The 23,184-nt window shown below is 42.8% G+C and overlaps 1 protein-coding gene across 1 annotated transcript in view; it reads right to left on the bottom strand.

Annotated features, from left to right (window-relative positions):
• The window catches only part of LOC134641556 (chloride channel protein 2-like), a 56,100-nt gene that overhangs the window by 4,153 nt on the left and 28,763 nt on the right, over positions 1-23,184 (bottom strand). Inside the window, exons 10-19 of the mRNA XM_063494032.1 lie at positions 20,352-20,453; positions 16,075-16,159; positions 13,655-13,810; positions 11,700-11,769; positions 10,460-10,570; positions 4,482-4,695; positions 3,696-3,829; positions 1,564-1,760; positions 765-825; positions 387-451 (exon numbers count right to left, since the gene is read on the bottom strand). Of these exons, the coding sequence (XP_063350102.1) occupies positions 387-451; positions 765-825; positions 1,564-1,760; positions 3,696-3,829; positions 4,482-4,695; positions 10,460-10,570; positions 11,700-11,769; positions 13,655-13,810; positions 16,075-16,159; positions 20,352-20,453 (1,195 nt within the window). The remainder of the gene's footprint in view (positions 1-386; positions 452-764; positions 826-1,563; positions 1,761-3,695; positions 3,830-4,481; positions 4,696-10,459; positions 10,571-11,699; positions 11,770-13,654; positions 13,811-16,074; positions 16,160-20,351; positions 20,454-23,184) is intronic.

Genomic DNA, 23,184 nt, shown 5'->3' with positions numbered 1-23,184 from the left:
AGAAGCAACAGAAAGCAACGATAGTCAGCATGTACACTGAACCCAATAACACAACTCAGTGTGGATGCCACAAACACAGGTAAAGGCAAACAACAGCCCTCAGCAGGTTGTTACCTCCATAAACATTTAGCACTATATCTGTGCACAGAAGATGGACAAAATGACAGGAGTCACTGAATGAGTGACTACAAGGACATCAACATTGCAACTTAAAGCTGATGCTGTTTGATGATGATGTCCAGTTTCAAACTACCAACGCTGTGCTTTGCAGTAATCTGCCAAAAATACTCCAGAGGTCTGAGTGAGACGGAGGCTATGTTAGGACATCTTTCTGCAGGGTGGAAGTGTGGGTGTGTGGGTGTGTGCGTGGGATGTCACTCTCTTACCTCTTCTGCATCTGAGCTGGCACAGAAAATGCTTCTCAGTGTGACTCCTGATTCATCTTGTGAGCCTGCATCAGAGACACACAGACCGCAACATAGTCAGGAGGTCCAGCTTAGTGAGCTCAGGGAGTGAAATTAGCTGGTTTGTCTTGTATTTTTAATCAGTGGCCACAAAGCAATCATTTAAAGTGTGACCTAGAAAAACCGGTGTGCTTTATTTATACCTATTTAATTCAAACAGTTTCAGGAGCTGCTCGTCACATAAGGAACAGAGAGAGCAAAACCCACACTTCTATTGAATTTCTATTTCCTTTTGTTTCAGTCTGGTCTTCTGAAACTCTGCTGTGTGCATGTATTTGCACAGGTAAGTGTAGTTCTTACTGTTGGAAAGCTCAGTGGGTCGCTCCACCACAGGGGGCGGGTTCAGCTCCTCATTAGTGATCTGCACACACAAACACACACCGATTTAAAAAAAAAAAATCACAATCATGTGCACTACTGTGGGCTGATGCAACAGAAACAAGAGCACACGAATGAAGAGAGCAAACCTGCAGGGTTCAGAGCTACACTAAGAATTCTCATATTAGCCTGGCCTCAAATGTATGACCTCAGTCAATCCCCCTGCTGACTTTCCTTTCCCTGACAACATTTTCTCTACATATACTGAGGATTTTTGAAATGGACAAAAAAAAATCAGGTTTTGCCAAGAAAATATGCTTATCAACATATCAGACAATATCAAATCAAAAGCAGACAGCACCACAGCAGACTGCTCGACTTCCACATCCATGAGTGAGGACGCTCTGCTTAGCCACTCACTCATGTTTAAGCAATGCAGTGCAGCAGCTGCAACTAAACATCTTTCATCTATAGACATCTATCTTCAACCTGTCTGCCAATTTCAGCTTATTTCCTCTGTAAACACAGAAATGACCTCGTACATTCATTCAATTCAACACCTTGATACACAACAATTGCTATGAGCAAGCAATGGAGCAGATGGGGTGGGGCGAGAGGAAGAGTGAGACTGAGGAAAAAAACAATGAAGCATGAGCAGGTGAATGGGTGGACATAACAAACATGCAGATAAGTCTAAAGTTTCAGGTGAAAGAAAATGTTGAATCTGTCACTCATATTTGAGCTCCTTTCACAAAGCATGTGTCCTCCAGTGACCTCTCACCTGGATGTGGCCTTCCTCCTGGCCTGTCTGCAGGCTGCTGTTGTTATTGCTGGGTGGGTTTGACTCAGTAGAGAGGATCTTCTTCTCCTCAGCGCCTCGTTCTTTGATGCACTGCAGACGTCTGGCACAGCTGAGCTGCTGCGAGAGCAGCGACTGGAGCTGGGCACGCTCAATGGAGCCCAACAGGGTCATTGACTCTGGGAGAGGAGGAAGAGGGAAGATGAGGATAAAAAGGGGCGAAGGAGCAGTTTTTTATGTGAGATAAGGGAAGAGTGTGTAAACTTGTTTTAGAAATAAGGAGTGAGCTAACTGTGGCGATCCCAACCATGTCCTTAAGGCATGTCAAAAAAAATAATATAGGTCACACTGTACACCATGCAGGATACTCCAGGTTTTTGGCTCTGGTAGATTAGAAAAATACTATTTTATGTTTGTTAAACTTTGGCATTTTTTTCACAGCAAGTAATATGGGAAAAAATGATATGTTTTTTTGCAACAGGTTGCATAAAGCCAGTTAGAGACTGTGTACATTTTTTTTTAACAAGGACGGGCGTCAGTGGGAGTGGGAGCTGTGTAGGAGTTAGTTTTCAACTAAAACGTTTAACTATGATCAAAACTGAGCAGAAGCTCCAGTTCTCTGTCACCTCCATTAGACTCTTTTATTCATGTTATGAAAACTGCTGAATAATGGTAAATAACAATGAATCAAGGTTATTCTTCCTTATTGTTATTTAGTTGTGTTGGTCAGTAGCATAAAAGCACTAGAGCTGTGGTCTTGAATTAGAACTATGTGCCGCAGAGTTATGAATAAATGAACCCTGTAAAGCCTGACACATTTAGTCACAAACTTAAGGTTCAGTAAAATTTGGTAAACCTAGCATTTGAGGTTTTTACTTGTTTTTGGTCCACTCAGTTGTCGCTGTGGTCCGCACATTACCATCTGTCCAAAGAGACCATTTATACTGTCATTTTTAATTCACACGCTTTGAACCAAATATTAAAATGATGGAGTTTTAGGTTTCTTCATATCAAAGGAAACTGCTGAGTATATTGCAGGTTTTATCATAAAATGCAATATGAATATGAAGTATTAATGATGTTGTTTTGGGGCTACGGCTAATAGCCTGTTAAGCCCAAAGGGCTTTCTGAGGTTCTTGCTTGAAAATGACATGCCCAAAATGAATGGAGTATTTCTCTGCAATTACAAACTCTGTGTCAAGAATCTTGGTATCAAAATAAAGCTAACACTTGTGAGATTTCGTCAGAGGTAATAATATTACAGGAGATGTTACTGTGTAAAAGTTACCGAGTTACTATAGAAATATTCAGGCGTTGTGCATTTGTCCATTTTTGGCACACTTTGGACACCAGTTGAATTTTTTAGGTATTATACAGCAGACATTATTTAATTTCATTTACATGCCTAAAAATGCTTGTTTTTTTGAATATTATTGAAGAATTACCAACACAGTCACATAGAGCGGGCCCATTCTCCGTGCACCACAGACAGTTTAAATGGCCTCTGGCCCTTAAAACTATGAGGGCCTCTAGCTTCGGCTTCTATTGGCTGATTTGCATGATCGACACCTCTTTTTAATCATTTGAGCCAATAGAATCACAGTAATGGTGCCACGTTCACGTCACTTCCACTAATCAGAAGTTGCAAGGCCAGACCCCACATGGCCCTAAATTTACAACACGTGGCGTCCAGTCACATGTCTTTAACTGGGTCAAAAATGGCAATTGTGAAGGAACTGGCTCTGATGCATCATGTTAGCACTCCTGTTATGAGGAGCCACAGCGGCTATCGGCTACCGATGAAAAACAACAGAGGTCGATGTCGATATTTGAATAAAAGACTTGACGTCACAGAGGGTTAAACTGCTGTTCATCCTCTTTGCCCCCGGTACCAGGGGCACGGGGGTCAAGAGGATGGCAAGCAACTTTACACAGTGGTAGCTTTAGGTACTCCTAGAAAGCCACAGAAAGAGAATGATAATATTAAAAAACACGATTCTAATAGATAAAGTCATGTTAAAAACAGACGTATCTATTGTTCATGTATGTGTTTATTCATGGGGGTAGTGAGTTATCACTTCATATGAACATCACAGTGTGTAGCAGTGACTTACCAGCTGATTTGAGCAGGGGTAGAGCCTTTAGTCGACTTTTCATTAGGATGTTTAGCAAGTCTCTGTAGCTGCAGCTGAGTGTGATGTACTGCACGTCGCGCACCATAATGTCCTCCACACGAATGTTATACACCCTGAAATGAGAACGGGGAGGATTATTAAGTTGCCGTAGAGAGGAAGGACTCGCGTGAGTAGGAAAAAAATGAGATTAAAAAGGAGGATGGAGCCATGAACGTAATTTTAAACATTTTTCTTTGAATGGTTTGCCCTTGCCAAAGACAAACTGTCAACTTCAGGTGGATCTATAACCACTCCCCTCCAAATACAACACTGAAATCACATCAGGATCAGGATCAGCTGCCAGTCAGTAGATTCTTGTTTAATTCCATGCAACTCCATTTTAATGGGAGGAGAATCGGGCCCAGTGAGGAGCAGCCAACCGCTGTGACTGTTGGTTTTCATCTGACCGGCTTCGACTTGAACATCGAACAAGACAACTTTATGAAGTTTGTATCATTTCAGTCACCAAATACCTGATCAGATATTAACTTAGTATTGTTTATGTACATTGATTTCAAGCATTTCCAAATGTTCTTAATTACCTACATAATATGTTTGTGTTTTTTTGTGTTTTTTTGGGGTGGGGTGGGGGGGCAGTTATTATTAGCTTTTTGTTTAACAGTTAAAATTATTCTTGTTTGATGTTTCCCACTTCTAGTTTTTCAAAAGGCCAAAACCTATTTATCATGAGGGTTGTGTGCTTGTGTTTCTCCAGTGTATACATACTCGTGCTGACCCCAGCCCAGCTCTGGGAGGTAGGGAAGCTTCTTTATCTTGATGATGGAGTCATAGATGGAGGGCTGCAGGGACTGGGCCACAAGGTTGGCCAGGACCACTGCTATCAGGGCCGGCAGAAGGTGGGAGATCTGTCCAGTCAACTCAAGCACCATCACCACGGTGGAAAATGAGTGGCTGACTGCTCCGGACAAAGCTGCAGCACCTTTCGTTGGGAAGAGGAACAGCGAGAGAAATTACTGCTTAAATGTGTTGTTTTCTTTGTCATGGTTCTGGGTCTTTGACCTTGCTTCTTGTGGTATTTTTGGATGCATGATTCTTTTCATTAAGTTGATTTAATTTCAGGGTTTTTTTTGTTCAGTCTTGAGTATTGTTTGGTTAGGTCTCTGAGTTTATTTGTTTTAGTTTCAGTTTCACTTTTTATTTGTCATACGCACACACACACACATACATATATATGTATGTATGTATGTATGTATGTATATGTATGTGTGTATATATATATATATATATATATATACACACACACATATACAGTCAGGTCCATAAATATTGGGACATCGACACAATTCTAACATTTTTGACTCTATACACCACCACAATGGATTCCAAATGAAACGAACAAGACATGCTTTAACTGCAGAGTGTCAGCTTTTATTTGAGGGTATTTACATCCAAATCAGGTGAACGGTGTAGGAATTACAACAGTTTGCAAATGTGCCTCCCACTTCTTGAGGGACCAAAAGTAATGGGACAGAATAGGAACCATAAATCAAACATTCATTTTTTAATACTTGGTTGCAAATCCTTTACAGTCAATCACAGCCTGAAGTCTGGAACACATAGACATCACCAGACGCCGGGTTTCATCCCTGGTGATGCTCTGCCAGGCCTCTACTGCAACAGTCTTCAGTTCCTGCTTGTTCTTGGGGCATTTTCCCTTCAGTTTTGTCTTCAGCAAGTGAAATACATGCTCAATCGGATTCAGGTCAGGTGATTGACTTGGCCATTGCAAAACAGTCCACTTCTTTCCCTTCAAAAACTCTTTGGTTGCTTTTGCAGTATGCTTTGGGTCGTTGTCCACCTGCACTGTGAAGCGCCGTCCAATGAGTTTTGAAGCATTTGTCTGAATATGAGCAGATAATATTGCACAAAACACTTCAGAATTCATTGTGCTGCTTTTGTCAGCAGTCACATCATCAATAAATACAAGAGAACCAGTTCCACTGGCAGCCATACATGCCCACGCCATGACACTTCCACCACAATGCTTCACTGATGAGGTGGTATGCTTAGGATCATGAGCAGTTCCTTTCCTTCTCCATACTCTTCTCTTCCCATCACTCTGGTACAAGTTGATGTTGGTCTCATCTGTCCATAGGATGTTGTTCCAGAACTGCGACGGCTTTTTCAGATGTCGTTTGGCAAACTCTAATCTGGCCTGCCTGTTTTTGGGGCTCACCAAAGGTTTACATCTTGTGGTGAACCCTCTGTATTCACACTGGTGGAGTCTTCTCTTGATTGTTGACTCTGACGCACATACACCTGCCTCCTAGAGAGTGTTCTTGATCTGGCCAACTGTTGTGAAGGGTGTTTTCTTCACCAGGGAAAGGATTCTTTGGTCATCCACCACAGTTGTGTCCCGTGGTCTTCCTAGTTTTTTGGTGTTGCTGAGCTCACCAGTGCGTTCCTTCTTTTTGGGAATGTTCTAAACAGTTGTTTTGGCCACGCCTGATGTTTTTGCTATCTCTCTGATGGGTTTGTTTTGTTTTTTTCAGCCTAATGATGGCTTGCTTCACTGGTAGTGACAGCTCTTTGGATCTCATCCTGGCAGTTGACAGCAACAGGTTCAAAAAGCAAACAGCACACTTGAAATGAACTCTGGACCTTTTATTTGTTCATTGTAATTGGGGTAATGAGGGAATAACACACACCTGGCCATGGAACAGCTGAGAAGCCAATTGTCCCATTACTTTTGGTCCCTTAAGAAGTGGGAGGCACATATACAAACTGTCATAATTCCTATACTGTTCACCTAATTTGGATGTAAATACCCTCAAATAAAAGCTGACAGTCTGCAGTTAAAGCATGTCTTGTTCGTTTCATTTGGAATCCATTGTGGTTGTGTATAGAGCCAAAAATGTTAGAATTGTGTCGATGTCCCAATATTTATGGACCTGACTGTATATACACACATATACACACATACATATGTATGTGTGTGTGTGTATATATGTGTGTGTGTATGTATGTATGTATATATATATATATATATATATATATATATATATATATATACACACACATATACACACAGAAATCAATTATTTTTGTAGAATATTTAAATAGATTCAACATCTTTCTTCAACAGAATTGCAGACTGCACAGATGGTACCTTCCCAAAGGAAAAAGTACTATTGCTTACTAGGGTATATTAGACTTAGTGGAGATATCATCTGAATTTCTGGAGCAGGACCACTCCTCCTTCACGCCCATCAGATTAAAACTTTGATTGTAAGATTCATGTCACGGTTGGACGGTCCTCCCCAGACGACCTGCGTGTTTATTTGTGATGTGTGTGCGCCTTCCTCTCTTTCTCTCTCCCTCCCTATTCTGCGGGTCTGGCTATGCCTAGGAGCGGCGCCTCTGAGAGAGTGAGAATGGCCGACCTCTGACCCAGAAGTGTAATCTTCAGCTCCAGCTGCCGCTAATCATTCCTCACAAAGCGTAGGTATTTAACGGTGTGTCCAGACGGCAGTCGACGCTGGATTGTACTCGGAGCTCGGTAGCTAAGTGTGCTCGTGATCTTGTAACCCGCATAGCAAGGCAAGCCTTCTTATCCGCTGTTGTGTTTGCTCGTCTCTCAGGTGGAGAAGTACGGGACGGAGGAGTGGAGAAAAAGGATTCACTGGTGTTTTCGGGAGGAGGAACTCACACGGAAGGAGTGCACACAGACCTCACGGGGAAACTCACCTTCACCACTTTTGGGAATTGAGAGAAAGGACATTGTTGGATATCACGCTGTTTAAAGACTGTATTTCAAGCACTGTAAATAAACGCACTGTCTGCTTCAACCCAGAACTCCGCGCCTGAGTCCATACCTTCCATTAGCCGTGACAATTCAGATAATTATTTATTAAAAGTTTGCAGACTTCCTGCTTCCTGCCTTTATGACCTTTTTTGGGCAGGAGGTCACACAAGTGCACCCCCAAACACAAACACAAACACACACACACACACACATACACACACGTGCTTACACATGCACACACATACACACATAGCACCTTATCTTTTAGAACCATGGGGGGGGGGAGAGGGGTTACAATGGGTGGTGCTTGTGTGTACTGTATGTACTGGTGTGGTTTGTGGAGCTGAAAGGACACAGCTGGAACGCTTTGGAAAGAAGAAGTGTCTGGAGCACAGAAAATCATTTTTGGAAAAGTCCAAGCTATGTGCATCAGGTCCTTTGTGTGCTACAGTTGTGCCAAAAACCCAGTTGCAGCATGGCAGACCCACAACTAGCCTAGCCAGTTGAGGCACTAGTTCAAATGGTGACCATACAGTGTGACTTTCGTGGCCTTCTGCAGGACTAGTCCAAGTGCCAGATGGATGTGGTGGAGAGCCTAGCTGTAGGGTTGGCTCCTTGCTGGCACCACCACTACTCCCAATGTGGAGGTGACCCTATACCACATGGGAGAGGGTGCACTTAAGGAAGACTGGACACTGTGGCTGCTGCCTCTGCTGATGAGGAAGCTCAGCTGGCGGCTCTCAGCTCACTTGTGATGGCAAGGGGTTGTTTTGCAGATGGCCAATGGGAAAATGTTGACCAGCTGGAGCTCACACTGAAGGACCACTGCCAACGATTCACAGGAGACTTGACGGGGCATAAGGACCGGCCGTACTCTTATGCCAGACGGCTTGTTAGGCGCGGTTGCCAGGTAACTACCGCTCTGTAGCTGTAGCACAGCCCTGGCTCTGGTGGAGACGGGGGTGCTCGAACACTTTGTGGAGGGGCTCCCCGCTCGAACATTGGAGTGGGTCTGTAGCCAATATTTCCATTGAGACAGCCACAGAGCAGATCAGTTTTCGGCGGAGCATTTGCAATGGAAGTCCACAGTCCTGGAGCGCCTGAGGCAGGTGGGGCTCTTAGCCAACCCGAAGATGTGTACAGTTGGACAGAGGTACAGTATCTATCTGCAGGCAACCTTCAGATAGAGAAAACAACAGCCATCGTATCCTGCCCATGTATGTTGCAAGACCACAGAGGAGGTGAGGTGGTGTTTGGGGAATGCTGATTCTACCGCTGGTTTGTTCCTGGTTTTGTGGATCAAACTAGCCCCATTAACTGATCTCACCCAAAAGAGTGGCCCAGATCTGGTCCAGTTGATGGTGACGCACCAGGTAGCATTTTTGCAGGTAAACAAGGTTGCCCTGCTGCGCACTCCTAACCTTTCCCTTCGATTTATTCTGCAGACTGATGCCTTAAACCAGGGGTCTCAAACTCGCAGCCTGTGGGCCATTTGCGGCCCACGTCACCTCTACTTCTGGCCCGCATATTGATGTGAAGAAATAATTTTAAAAAGCGACTATACGAAAAATGATTTAATACGATGGCAGAGTGTTTAAGGCATGGCCCTTTAAGACTGTAGCCTCGTGGGCGGTGTAGTCCTTGCTGCAGGGAGAACGTGTGGGACCGCCCCTCCCGCTGTGTGAGCGTGAGGGAGGGAGAAAAAGGAAAGTGAAAAGTACGAGGTGCTACTGAGCAGAAACGGGAGCTGGAAGCATGTCAATATAAAAATAACCACTGCAGCCAAAAAGAGTGCCTGACGAGCCCAGTAAGCTATTAAGACTCGACTGTACACTGTGTTCGTGTTTTCTGTTGGAGCAGCCTTTCAACGCCTCTCTCTGTCTCTCGCTAGCAAGGTTGACCCAGACAGTAAAGCTAGTTCCCGGCTACGAGCCCGACACGGAACCCGAGGTATTAGCCAGAGGTCTCCTTACCATGGTTCGGAGCCGCGGACCTGGCCGAGGTAACAAGAGAGTGCAAACATGTTGAGGGCTGTGTTAGTTCAGTGAGAGATTTATTTGGAAAGAAAACAATTTTCACTTGCAGTCGAAAACTAATGTGTACGCTTATGCCTGCATTTTTATTTTGTTAAATACAAACACAATTGTAGCAAAAGTGCTGCCACGTGTCTGGCCAGAAAGAGCTGTTTATTTGGTAGTTCAGTGAAACTACTGTACTATACTGTACTATACTGCTGAGTGACCGTCTGCTGCTCGTCAAATACATTTCATTGCAATGTTGACCCTGCGCTAACTTGCATATGACAAATGAAACTGAAACTGAAAGGCTTCAGATAGTTAAGAGTGAGAAAAAAATTGCGTTCATGTTTGCAATTTTGTCTTGTTACACAATATTTGGGATTAAATAAAACAAACAAAACACCACATTTTAGGAAATATTAGTGGGTGTTTTTGTTTTTTTGTACTACTTGGACACTAAAGTGGCCCTCCAATGAGATGACGGTGCCAGAAGTGGCCCGCGGCTCATTTGAGTTTGAGACCCCTGCCTTAAACAGATGGTTGGGGCAGCTTTGTCCCAGCAGGTGAGGGGGCTTGACTGTCTGGTCATTTATATAAGCCAGAAGCTGTCTGAGCGGGAAGGTAGATACAGCTCCGTGGACTAGCAGTATCTGGCAATACAGTGGTTGGTTGACCCTCTTCATTACTACCTCCTGGGCGACCCTTTTTTCCTCTGTTCAGATCATGCGCGACTACAGTGTCTCCACTGGAAAGCAAAAGTGTCTGAAACATTCACGAAACTCCCGAGGTGTGTGCATAGGGTTCTTTGTGAGCTACAAGAGTCTTCCAAAACGTTAAGAATGTTATTTTATTTACTTTGTACCAAAGAAAGTATTTGTCATTTTAAGTAGAATGTAGTCAGGAGAGAGTCGCTAACTTACCCACCACGGCGTAGCCTCCTGGCACTATGGGATAGATAGCATGACCTGCATGAATGCCTTCTGGGAACCAGAATGCCATGCATTCTCCAACCAGACGCCCCAAGCCTGCCCCTGAAATGTGGAAGGAGATAGAGATTCACAATCAGTATGTGGCTGTTTATCAAAATCAGCAGTTCTTAGACTTGCAAGAATTTTCAAACATGTGAAAATGAAGGAGTTCACAGATTTTAGTCTTGGAAAAGGCTGACTGGGGAACCAAGAACTCAGTCTCTACAGGACTGGAAACAGTGAGTTAAGTGTCACCAGGCTGGTGAACAGAAAACCCAGTGATATATTCTGCTGACTCAAAGACCTAAAAGTCACCTTGAACATTGTCCAATTCTGAGACAATAATTTCACTTTGCTGTCAGCTTCACAAACACCAAAATCATTGAAATAATCTCAGCTCAAAAACACCCATTTGCACCCATTTCTGTTATTCAGGCGGGGACAGCTGACGCCCAGCTGTTGCCAGTGCTTGTCCTGTCTTCCAATGTGAGGGCAGCGGTAACCCAGCCTACTCCTGCACCCGCACCTACTCGGGTGGGATTGCCATTCAGTCTGCTCCAGTACCCATGCTGGTCCCCAGGGTGAAGCCAGCCAAGACACGGTTGCCTATAGCTTACCCCTCAGCTTGAAATGACGAAATGCAATATCCCAGAATCCATTTCGTCCAAAACTCAAACGATGCAGTGGTGGAGGAACACAGAGTGGCAGAGTTTTAAATATTACTCTTTCTGGGTCACAAAATAAACTTTTAAGATATTTTCATGCAAGAATGGTGCTGTGTAAACTTCTAATATCTGCTCGATTTATCAAGACATCACATATTTGCATAAGTGCTCTAATGTTTTCGGAGATGCCTGTTACCCACCAGCTGATGCATAGCTGTACTGGCCATCGCCCACCGGGTGATTTTTCATTTTTATGTTTGTTTTTGTAATGGTATTGTATGTGTATGTATATATATATATATATATATATATATATATATATATATATATATATATATATATATATATATATATATATACACAACTACAATTTTTATTTATTAATCTCTGGCTGTCTTCAGCTGGGCCTTTTATCCTGTTTCTCTCCCCTCACAGTCATGGCAAATGACTGTTCACCCCTGAGCCTTGTGTTAACCCCTTCAAATGTGTTTCATCTGTTCTTCTTCACAGAAAAACACACATCTTACCAATGACAAGTACTGGCATGAAGGCTCCATAGGGCACTGGCATGGTGATGGCCAAGGCACACATCCAGAACTAAAAGAAGAAGAAGACGTCAACAGAAAGAATAGGGTGACATTTCAGGAGCTGCAGGGTATTATCTGGTGTGTTTCTAGATTCCAGCTCACCACAAGGCAGACCGCAGTCTAAAACCAGATGCTATTTTATACAGACCTTGATCTATTTGATTTCAATGCGCGATTTCTGTTTTACTCTGCTCAAAGTTTTTTAGATTTACTGTAGGGTTATTTCAATTTGCACTGCTTTTTTCTATAGGCTTATTGTAGGCAGTGTGTGCACACAGGAGATGCACAAATTGGTCACATGCATTGTAGCTTGCATAGTAAATTGACTGAGGAAGTTTTCTCTGACCAGACATCCTTAAATTTCAGTTGAATAGCCTTGGTCTAAATCACGGGTCGGCAACCGTTCTGATAATGAGTAACATTATCAGAACGTTTCCTCAGAAGTCAATGTGCCATATCAACCATTGCATTAGCAATCATGCTCAACAGTTCCACGCTATATAGAACAACTTTATAGAACTATATTTGTTCGCAGATGTTGGCAAAGTGCAGATCAGCTGTTTTAAACAAAAAGCAAATAAAAAAACACTTTTTATCCAAAACAAGAACTCTATAACAGCAAGGGAACTGTACAACAGAAAATACAAATGCTATTTATGGTCTACTCACAACAGTGATAAGGAAAAATACTAAGGCTTGTTTGTTAACACATGTTATTGTGGTCTATGGTCTCCCACTCAGAGACACAGGTCTCCAAGTGTCCGGCCGCCAGACGGCTACGGGAGGCGCTGAGAACATTATTTGTGTGATAGAAAGTCTGCTCACACAGATATGTGGAGCCAAATACTGTCAATAAGGCCTGTGCAATGCTCTGAAGACAGTTAAACTTGTCAGGTAGTGATGTCCAGCAGGTGAAAATGCACGAGACAAATCCAGCTGCCCATTAAAGCTTTCTGGTTTAATCAGAAAAGAAAACATTGGTCCATACACCTGAAAGCCCAAAAGATGCATTGTGAATTCGTGGTGTTGATGCTGCGCTGAGCAGACAGCTCCTGTACGTTTGAAGTGTTGGAATGTGGAAGTGGCACAACTAATGTAAGCTAATTAGTGATGTGCACCAGTGGCCCGGCCATAGATTATTTTTTTCATGCACCTTCTCAGATTAATTCACTGTGTGCCGTGCCATCATTTAACCCTTTGCCCAGGGTTGCCGACCCCTTTAGAGTCAAAATGAAAGCCTAGTTGGATCATCTTCTTATGTTAAGATGTTTGGAACCATTAACCATAAAATAATCATTCAAAGTTTCTTATTCAAAGACAAGAATGCAGCTTATACATTTAACATTGACATCAGCTCACTAGCAAGATCGGTGTGACAGAGCCAATATCAGTGTGCACCTGACACTCCTACACCATGATAGAAAATCATGTCCTACCTTCAGTGTTCTTTAAATGCATGTGTGCTGCACACACAGCTTTCAGACCAACCCTAGTATCATAGCAAAGCGTGTAATACATAGAGTGGTCCACTGTTTCCATTTCACACTTTGCCTCTCCAAAGCATGAAATGGACATGCATGCAGTAGTTGCAGTCGCAGTAAGCTGCAGCACCAGCAGAGGGAGATATTTTCTTTCCAGCAAATAAAATTGTCATGGGAAAGCTTTTAAAAAGACATTAATAACACATTCACATGTAAATAAATGTGGACCTCTGGATTAAAAAGGGGGGATAGCACCCCGTGTATGTATAATAAATCTTGTCAGGAATTGTGTATGAATTTAACATACTTTACATAGAATGACAAATTCATTTTATACATTATGGAAACTTGCAGACAGACACATTTACTAGCATAAATCAAACCTACAGCTTTGTACATATATTTTCACCTTACCCTCATTATGGTGAAAAGGGCCAGTGTGCCGAAGACGGTGACTTGTGGGTGCATCCAGACTCGTGCGTTTCCAATGTAGTCAAACTCTTCAGCGATGCCGTCTTTAGTCCATGTGCGGTTGTCCAGTAATGTCACCAAAGCCTCATTCTGTGTCAGCTGGAAAAATTGGAAAATTAAACAAATGAAAAAAATACAATTACTACGACTGTGACTGAGTCGGAGCCCTTTCACAGGTAATAGAAACAGAAACACATAGATTTCCATGTTTGAGCAACTGTCATTCGTGTTTTTGTTACTATTTCATTCAAAGTCTAAGGAGCTTGGAAAGAAAAGCGTCTGGACTTCTTTGGGTTGCTTGAAGACGTTTCACCTCTCTTCCGAGAAGCTTCTTCAGTTCTAAGGTCAAATGGTCGAGAGTCCCAGATTTAAACCCAGTGGGAGTTTCCCCCCAAAGAGGGACAAAGGACCCCCTGATGATCCTCTACCTAATCACATGAGCCAAGGTGTGAAAGTGGGTGTGGGTCCCAATCAGCCAGGGTTTCAGGTGTGCTCATTGTGAAACCTGGCCCCACCCTATCATATGATGTCCTGAGGTCAGATGGCCCAGGATGTGAGTGGGCGTTAAGGCGTCTGTGAAGGATCTCAAAACTGGATTATAGATGGCAGACAGTTGGTGTCATAAACCACCGCCTCTGTTCAAAGATGGTCGCTCACAGTGGACATAGATGGCCTCTTTCACTCCTCTTTCAAACCATCTGTCCTCTCTGTCCAAAATGTGAACATTGGCATCCTCCAAAGAGTGACCTTTATCCTTAAGATGCAGATGGACTGCTGAGTCTTGTCCTGTGGAGGTGGCTCTTCTATGTTGTGCCATGCGCTTGTGAAGTGGCTGTTTGGTCTCTCCAATGTAGAGGTCTGGGCACTCCTCGCTGCACTGTACAGCATACACCACATTGTTAAGTTTGTGTTTTGGAGTTTTGTCTTTAGGGTGAACCAGTTTCTGTCTGAGTGTGTTGCTGGGTCTGAAATGCACTGGGATGTCGTGCTTGGAGAAAACTCTCCAGTTTCTCTGATACACCGGCTACATCGGGGATGACAACGTTGTTGCGTCTGTCTTTCTTATCCTCCCTCGCTGGTGTCTGACCTTCTTTTCTGTGCATCTTTGCTGACTTTATAAATGCCCAATTAGGATAACCACATGTTTTAAGTGCTTCCTTTACATGTGTGTGTTCCTTCTTTTTCCCTTCAGGCTTAGAGGGAACATGTTCTGCCCGGTGGTGTAGGGTCCTGATTACTCCAAGTTTGTGTTCCAGAGGGTGATGGGAGTCAAAGAGGAGGTACTGGTCCGTGTGTGTGGGCTTCCGGTAAACTTCAATGTTGAGCCATGCACATTGAAGAGAATGGCAACCTCAACATTGAAGTTCACCGGAAGCCCCCACACACACGGACCAGTACCTCCTCTTTGACTCCCATCATGGTTTGAAAGAGGAGTGAAAGAAGCCATTTACGTCCACTGTGAGCGACCATCTTTGAACAGAGACGGTGGTTTACGACACCAACTGTCTGCCATCTATAATCCAGTGTTGAGATCCTTCACAGACGCCTTAACGCCCACTCACATCCTGGGCCATCTGACCTATGGACATCACATGATAGGGTGGGGCTAGGTTTCACAATGAGCTCACCCGAAACCCTGGCTGATTGTGACCCACACCCGCTTTCACACCTTGGCTCATGTGATTAGGTAGAGGATCATCAGGGGGTCCTTTGTACCTCTTTGGGGGGACACTCCCACTGGGTTTAAATCTGGGACTCTCGGCCATTTGACCTTAGAACTGAAGAAGCTTCTCGGATGAGAGGTGAAACGTCTTCAAGCAACCCAAAGAAGTCCAGACGCTTTTCTTTCCAAGCTCCTTACACTATGATGACCTGGATGACTGATAACCTTCACAGACCCATTTCATTCAAAATTCAGTGTTTGGCTTGAAACCCTAGAAGATAATTTCTAATGGTTTCAATATTATCCTTTTATTTAACATTAGCATTTCCATGATGTGTAATCCACAGAAAAATGGCAATTTTTAATTTTTTGAGTTAGTTGATGATGTATTTTATTATACAATGAATGACTTTAATTTAGCAAGAACGGGCTGAATTTTAAGTCTTATTGATATATCAATAATTTGGTATATCAATAATTAAACGATTTAAGGTGGATGAAGACTGTTTTTAAACCATACAACATGTATGATATGTAAATCATCTTTAGATACATTTCAAAATTAGCTTAATTAGAATAAAGAGAAAAAACCCTGCACATTTAAAAAAAAATTCTTTGATGTAACTCTACTGTAATAACTGTAGAGTGATGAGTATATGTAATAAAAATAATATATGGCTAATGGGCTTTGTGAACCTACCTCTCCAGCCATAAATTGTCCAAAACCAGAAGGAAACAATAGTGACGAAATGAGGAAAGAGACGATTACTGGATACACAAGACATCTAAGAGCATAGATATATAACAGAAAGAACAAGTAAGCAAGGGTAAAACAATAAAATGCTTTAAAACAATAACATAAAACAATAAACAGGGAATAATGCATGTCTAACAATTACTGAGAAAACCATAGTTATTTACGCATCAGTGAAAAAGCAACGTAAAGCCAATCACTATATTATATTTATTTTTATAGGTACATTTTTCCTTTATTTTACGAAAGTTTGTTTAACTTAAAATAATACACTTACAGGCCACCTTGTTAGGTATACCTATGAAAATTATTTTTAAGGCAAATCTCAAATTATCCAGTCGCATGTGGAGTTTAGAGCTTTACCATATCATTCTGTCAATCTATGATTTGTCATTTCTTCCTTTTAAATGAATATAAGAAACTGGAATTTTGTGCACAGGTTTGAATGTGTTTTGGGTTTGCTCTAATACACATAGGGTCGAAAGTATGCAGAGAGGGACACAAATATACATATGCCCCTATTACAGTTTTTCTCGATTGCTTAAACACTTTTCTTGAAACTATGACTCGTATTCTCAAAACAGTAAACACAAATCCATAACGTCTCACCCAATTTCCCAAACACTGTATTTTCAGGTCAAAATGAAGCTCTACACTCAAAACCATTCACTCTTGCTGAAAAAACAAACTTTGCCCACAGACATCACACACAAGGCCTCAAAAACACACACACTACAACATAGTCTTACACATTGGTGCAATAAATTTAAAACAATATTTCAAAAACTGGCAAGTTATGTTGCTTGTGGTTCTTCCCCTCAAAAACCTTTTCACATCATGAACACAAAAGATCCAATGTACATACAGTAGCACATTTTTATTCATGTACCATACAGTACAACACACATCAAAAACATTATTCCACCTCAGCATCCTGTCTGTGGTCTGGGTCAGGCCCGGGAATCTCATCCACATCACAGGCTATATTGGCCCTGGCCAGGCAGCGGGGGTAAAATCCTCTCGCATGCCTGATCCACCACTGGCATGCATCTACTGATATGTATAGGCAGGCTTCTTCCACGACCCGGAGGAGGTGAACACGGACATAAGGTTCTCTGTCATACACTTTCTACCGCCACGCCGAAAATAACTCCTCTATTGGGTTTAGAAAGGGAGAGTATGCAGGCAGAAAGATGTTAGAAAACCTTGGGTTATTGGTAAACCAGTCATGAACCAGAGCAGTGTGATGGAAGCTGACATTACACCAAACAACAGCATAGTGAGGCTGCTCTGGCTGTGCTGGTTCACTGTAGTCCAGCTGGAACATATGTTGTCTTAGACCATCAAGAAAAGCAAGGAGAAGCATAGTGTTATAGGGTCCTAGAATGGCATGGCGGTGGAGTACCCCTCGTTGGCTGATGGCTGCGCACAGAGTGACATTCCCTCCACGCTGACCAGGGACATTTACAATAGCCCAATGGCCAATTATGTTCCTCCACCTCCTCCTTGGTGTCCTAGACCTCCTTTTCCTCCTCAACCTCTTCCTTTGCATCTCTTTGAATCCATTGTTTCAAACCTGAATGAGTTTCTGATTGATGTGTGATAAATTTTGACTCGTAGTGTTTCCACTTGGTTAATTGTGTGCTAATTGAGCTCAAGCTGTGCTGACTTAAGTTAACATTATTGAATGCAAGTGCTTTCTAAATGGCCACATGGTGTAAGCACTGAAAAATGTAGGGATTTGTGTGTAGAGTTTTGCAGTAACAGTTCACCACATCTGACTCATGTGTTAAAGCAGGGGAATAGTGTTTATAGTTCAGGGAAACGGGTGTGGTTTTTGAAAAATAGCATTATGGTTTTGAAATTTTAGTTCAAAAGATTGGTTATAGTGTTTAAGCAATCGAGAAAAACTGTAATATTTGGTCGAATGTGTTTTAACAGTTGAACTTCGACTAGACTCTTGGTAGCTTAACTGAAATCTATAGCTTGACCACATGGACAAGCCAAATGCCCTATGGAGAAAAGCATTAATGTCTGATGACCAAACATTGAGCTGGCTGGCTATAATGACAAGCGGTATGTTTGAAGGAGTTAATGTGAACGGCACCAACTGTCAAACATGCCCTGGGTCTTTTTTGCTGCCAGTGGTACTGGCACATTATACAAAGTCAGTGGAATAATGAAGGAGGAGGACTACCTCCATATTCTTGAACTTCACCTGAAATCAATAGCCAGATGTATGAAACCTGGATATAGCCCGGTGAACACACATCAACACTCGTTTGGAATAGGTAAAGTGGTCTATCATTAGAAGGCTTCAGGAAATGCTTTCCTAAAGTCTCAACCTATGCTTCAAAGTTGGGTCCATTTTATTATGTCTGACTGTGCTGTGCAGGCTTCTAGAGTTACATGGTTAAATTAAGAGTAAATTATAAGTGAAACTATAAAATGCATTTTCTGAAGAAATGGAAGTGTGGATGCTGATAGCTGAATGTTTTAAGCTGAAAGAAAATAATTGCTGAATGTTAAGTTAAAAATGTTGAATGAGCTGGAAAATACAGAATTTTTCACCTGAAAACAAAAGTGCAGAACTGTTGAAAGTTGACATTTACACAGAAGAAGTTGAAAAGTACAGGGTGGGCCATTTATATGGATACACCGTAATAACATGGGAATGGTTGGTGATATTAAAGTCCTGTTTGTGGCACATTAGTATATGTGAGGGGGAAAACGCCTCAAGATGGGTGGTGACCATGGTGGCCATTTAGAAGTCGGCCATCTTGGATACAACATTTGTTTTTTCAATAGGAAGAGGGCCATGTGACACATCAAACTTATTGGTAATGTCACAAGAAAAACAATGGTGTGCTTGGTTTCAACGTAACTTTATTCTTTCATGAGTTTTTTTTTACAAGTTTCTCTTTGTTCACAGCCATTGACATGTCGAAGAGGTTAACACGTGAGGAGCGGATCGTAATTGTGTTGATATCTGGTGAACGTAGATTTCAATGCAAGACACCTTACGAGACCACCCATCTCCCATGCTACAGTTAGCAAACTGCTTGCTAAGTTTCGTGAAACTGGTTCAGTGTTGGATTTGCCAAAATGTGGACGCAAGAAAACTGTCACTAATGAAGAAACGTCAGTGGCTGTCCTAGCTTCATTCAGCAAGAGCCCACAGCGTAGCATTCGCCGCATGTCACTGGAGAGTGGCATTAGTCGAACATCCCTTCGGCGGATATTAGCTACTCACAAATGGCACCCTTACAAACTCCAGCTACTGCAGCATCTCAACGAGGATGACCCAGATCGGCGCACAGACTTTGCAGAATGGGCAAAACAAAAATTGGAACAGGACCCTCAGTTCACGCAGAAGATTTTGTTCAGTGATGAGGCAAACTTTTATGTGAATGGTGAAGTTAACAAACAAAACCACCGCTATTGGTCTGACACTAACCCACACTGGATGGATCCCTCCAAGACTGCTGGAACAACAAAAGTGATGGTTTGATGTGGTATATGGGGTACAACGATAGTGGGTCCATTCTTCATCAATGGAAACCTCAAGGCCACTGGATATTTGAAATTGCTACATTATGATGTGTTCAATAAAGTTACGTTGAAACCAAGCACACCATTGTTTTTCTTGTGACATTACCAATAAGTTTGATGTGTCACATGGCCCTCTTCCTATTGAAAAAACAAAAGTTGTATCCAAGATGGCCGACTTCTAATTGGCCACCATGGTCACCACCCATCTTGAGGAGTTTGCCCCCTCACATATACTAATGTACCACAAACAGGACTTTAATATCACCAACCATTCCCATGTTATTACGGTGTATCCATATAAATGGCCCACCCTGTAGTTGAATATGTTTAAAATATACATTTGAAATATGTTGAGTAATGACAAAAGAAAATTTAGAGTCAGAAAACATCTAAATGAATACTGAATTTTTTTTTTTTTCAAAATTCCTTGAAAAATTTTGACTGGAATGGTCTGAGTGTTTCAGAAACTGCTGACGTAATAGAACTAGCCCACACAACCATCTGTGGGGTTCACAGAGAATGGTATGAAAAAGAGAAAGGTCTACAGAAAAACATGTTGACTGCAGACTGAAGCAGATGGGCTGCATCAGTTTTCCTGACAAGTTAACATGCTTGTCATAAATTTGCAACAATGCTTTGCACTGCCTCATATTAAAAAAATCCCAACTTACTTTTTCATGAGGAATGTGTTGAAGAGCTTCTGTTTCTTGATGAACAGGGCAATCCGTCGGTTTAGGTAGACAAACAAAGCCCCACCAAAACCACTGATAATACTGCAGAAAAAGAGAAAGAAGTTAATGCCTTGGAGACATTAAGAAATATGATTTTTATATTGAGGGACTAAATCTTGTTCTGCGGTTTTGCAGAACCTCTGCCCATCTTCACATCAGAGAAACTGCCTGGATGAGATCTTTTAATTCTTAATCTAAACTAATCACTTGCTTCCAACCAAGAGAATTGAGAATTATCGCTACTATCAACTTCAACATAAGCTATTGCTTAGCTCCTCCATAACCAATGGCTAAACAACACACCAATAAACACATTAAATGCCATTCTGAGTTGTTTGTTCTATTAATTTAACCATTACACTGTCCAAACCATGAATCAGTATATGGGATACAAAAGACCCAAATGCACAGACTGCACAAACATACCAAACTACAAACCAACAGAATGCTGCACCAATTATCACACCAAATTGCGACATCAACCCACAGAATCAAACTGCAGTCAACGGAAGGTTTCACCCCATGCTCACCCTATCTTTTTCCTCATCAAACACCAGGTGAGGTGAACAGGTGAGTGCACCCACATGTACTGCGTAATACCCACCCATGAGTCATGCCTCACCAGTGTTGAGGAGTAACGGAATACATGTACCGCCGTTACGTATTTAAAATACGTATTTAAAACACCACGCTAGGAGGAGGAGTTGGCCGTCCAACTGGGGTCTGGAATGTGGGGCCTCCCTGCTGCTGCGGAGTCGGGGCGTAACACCACCTAGGTCTGGGTGCAGTTTCCCCCTCCAGGGACAAGGGTACCTAGACCCGGGGCTTAGAGTACGCTTGGGGAGTGTGATTGTGTGTACAGCGTCTCTTTATGTCTGTCTCCACGTTGGTTGAGTGTGGAGTAATTGCCTATGAGAGCATGAGGGTGGGAATGGATGTTTGTATTTGAGTGTGCCTGTATGTCTGTGTCTATATGTCAGGTTGGGTATCAGACGCCACCTCTCTGGGGACATCTCAGGCCCTCCAAGGTTTGGAGGCCTATCTCCCCCCACCACTTCCCCTGCCGGTGGCGGACGCCCTCAGACATCGGTGCGTTGGTGGTTCTTTGTGTCCGGGGGTGGGCGCCCAGGTACACACCAGCTCACTCCTTGGTGGCTGCTTATCGGGGCCTGGAGCCTGGGGCTCGCTCGGGCCACTTCGGGGGTGGGGTGCCCTTGGCCTCTCGGCCTGGGACTCAATCACTCTGGCACAGCTGGCTGCCGGCGGAGCTCACGGGCACGTCACTGCAACCCCCCCTGGCTTCTGCTCCGCGGCTGCTGAGTGATCCCTCATCTGGGACTCTCCTCAGCTCTTTCTGGGACAGTGGCGCGGCTGCCCCTCTGTTGGTCTTCCTTGGTCTCTTGTGTTCTGGGGCCCTCTGGATGTCTGGAGTTTTGATCTCCTCCATACCTGCTTCATGCCCTGGAGGACGGGGCAGTGGCCCCCCACACCCTCTAGCAGATCATTACATGAAGGAACCTTTTAAAAACAAGCGCGTTCATGCTCACAGGTGTACACACGGGTGATCACACACACAAACTACACCCTTTTTGGCTCCTACCTCAAAGCACACTGTGCGCTGTCAATCTTACGTGCTGCACAATAATGTTTAATATTTAGTATTTACTGTCATATTCCCATATATCATTGTGATGTTGTTTATTCTATTACTCTCGTTTTCTTCTGCTTGTTTTCTTTTTTCTTTCTCAACAGGTGATCCAGGTGATCGATATATGTATTTTTTGTCTGCTTATTTTGTTGGTTTTTGTTTTTTGCCCTTTTCCCCTGTCCCTCTTCTCAGCTGTTTTTCTTTCTCCCCTTTCTTTCCCCCAGTCAAGTCTGTCCCGTATTCAGCAAGTGAAAATAAAATAAACAATAAAAGGTAAATCAAATGGACCATTACGGCAAGGCTGGGATGGTCCATTTGGTAAAGTAAATCCATTGGGCATCTTTCTTCGCCTTTAGACAATAATTCTGATGGCAAAAGAACCAAACGGGACAGGTTTAAAAAAAAAAAAAGAAAAAAAAACAAAAACAAAATATGAGTAACTGTATTCCGTTACAGTTACCGTTTAAAAAGGTGGTATTTAGAATACAGTTACTTTGTTGAAATAAATGGATTACACGGCGGTACTTTCCTGTTTCATATTGTCGCGGGTCAGGTCTGTTTGGGTTTTGTTTGACAGCTACGCTCTGTTGTTCCAGGCGGCAGCGTTACGGTTACCATGGTTACAGGGTGACGCGCTCTCTCTGCATGTTTCCTGGGTGAGAGAGAGAGAGAATGGACTGCCATACACGTTATGTGTCTGTGAGCGTGAGGAGGGAGAAAAAGGCGAGTAGAAAAGTACGAGCTGTCATCGAGCAGAAACGGGAGCTGGAAGCATGTAAATATAATAATAACCACTGCAGCCAAGAAGAGTGCCTGACACGCCCAGTTGTAAGTAAGCTATTAAGACTCGACTGTACACCATGTTCGTGTTTTCCTCCGAAACAATAAGTTCCGTTGGAGCAGCCTTTCAACACCTCTCTCTGTCTCTTGCAAGCAAAGTTGACCCAGACAACAAAGTAAAGCTATTTTTCGGCTACGAGCCCGACACCGTATTAGCCAGAGGTCCCTTTACTACGGTTCGGAGCTGCGGACCTTCAGTAATAGTAATAAATCACACAGCAATAGTACATTCATGTAGCTGTAAAAAGCATGATAATATATTAAGTAATCCAAAGTATTCAGAAT

The sequence above is a fragment of the Pelmatolapia mariae genome, linkage group LG14 (genome assembly GCF_036321145.2).
Source record: "Pelmatolapia mariae isolate MD_Pm_ZW linkage group LG14, Pm_UMD_F_2, whole genome shotgun sequence".
Classification (NCBI taxonomy): domain Eukaryota; kingdom Metazoa; phylum Chordata; class Actinopteri; order Cichliformes; family Cichlidae; genus Pelmatolapia; species Pelmatolapia mariae.
Note: the sequence above shows the minus strand (reverse complement) of the source record. Positions and strands in the feature narration are given on the sequence as shown.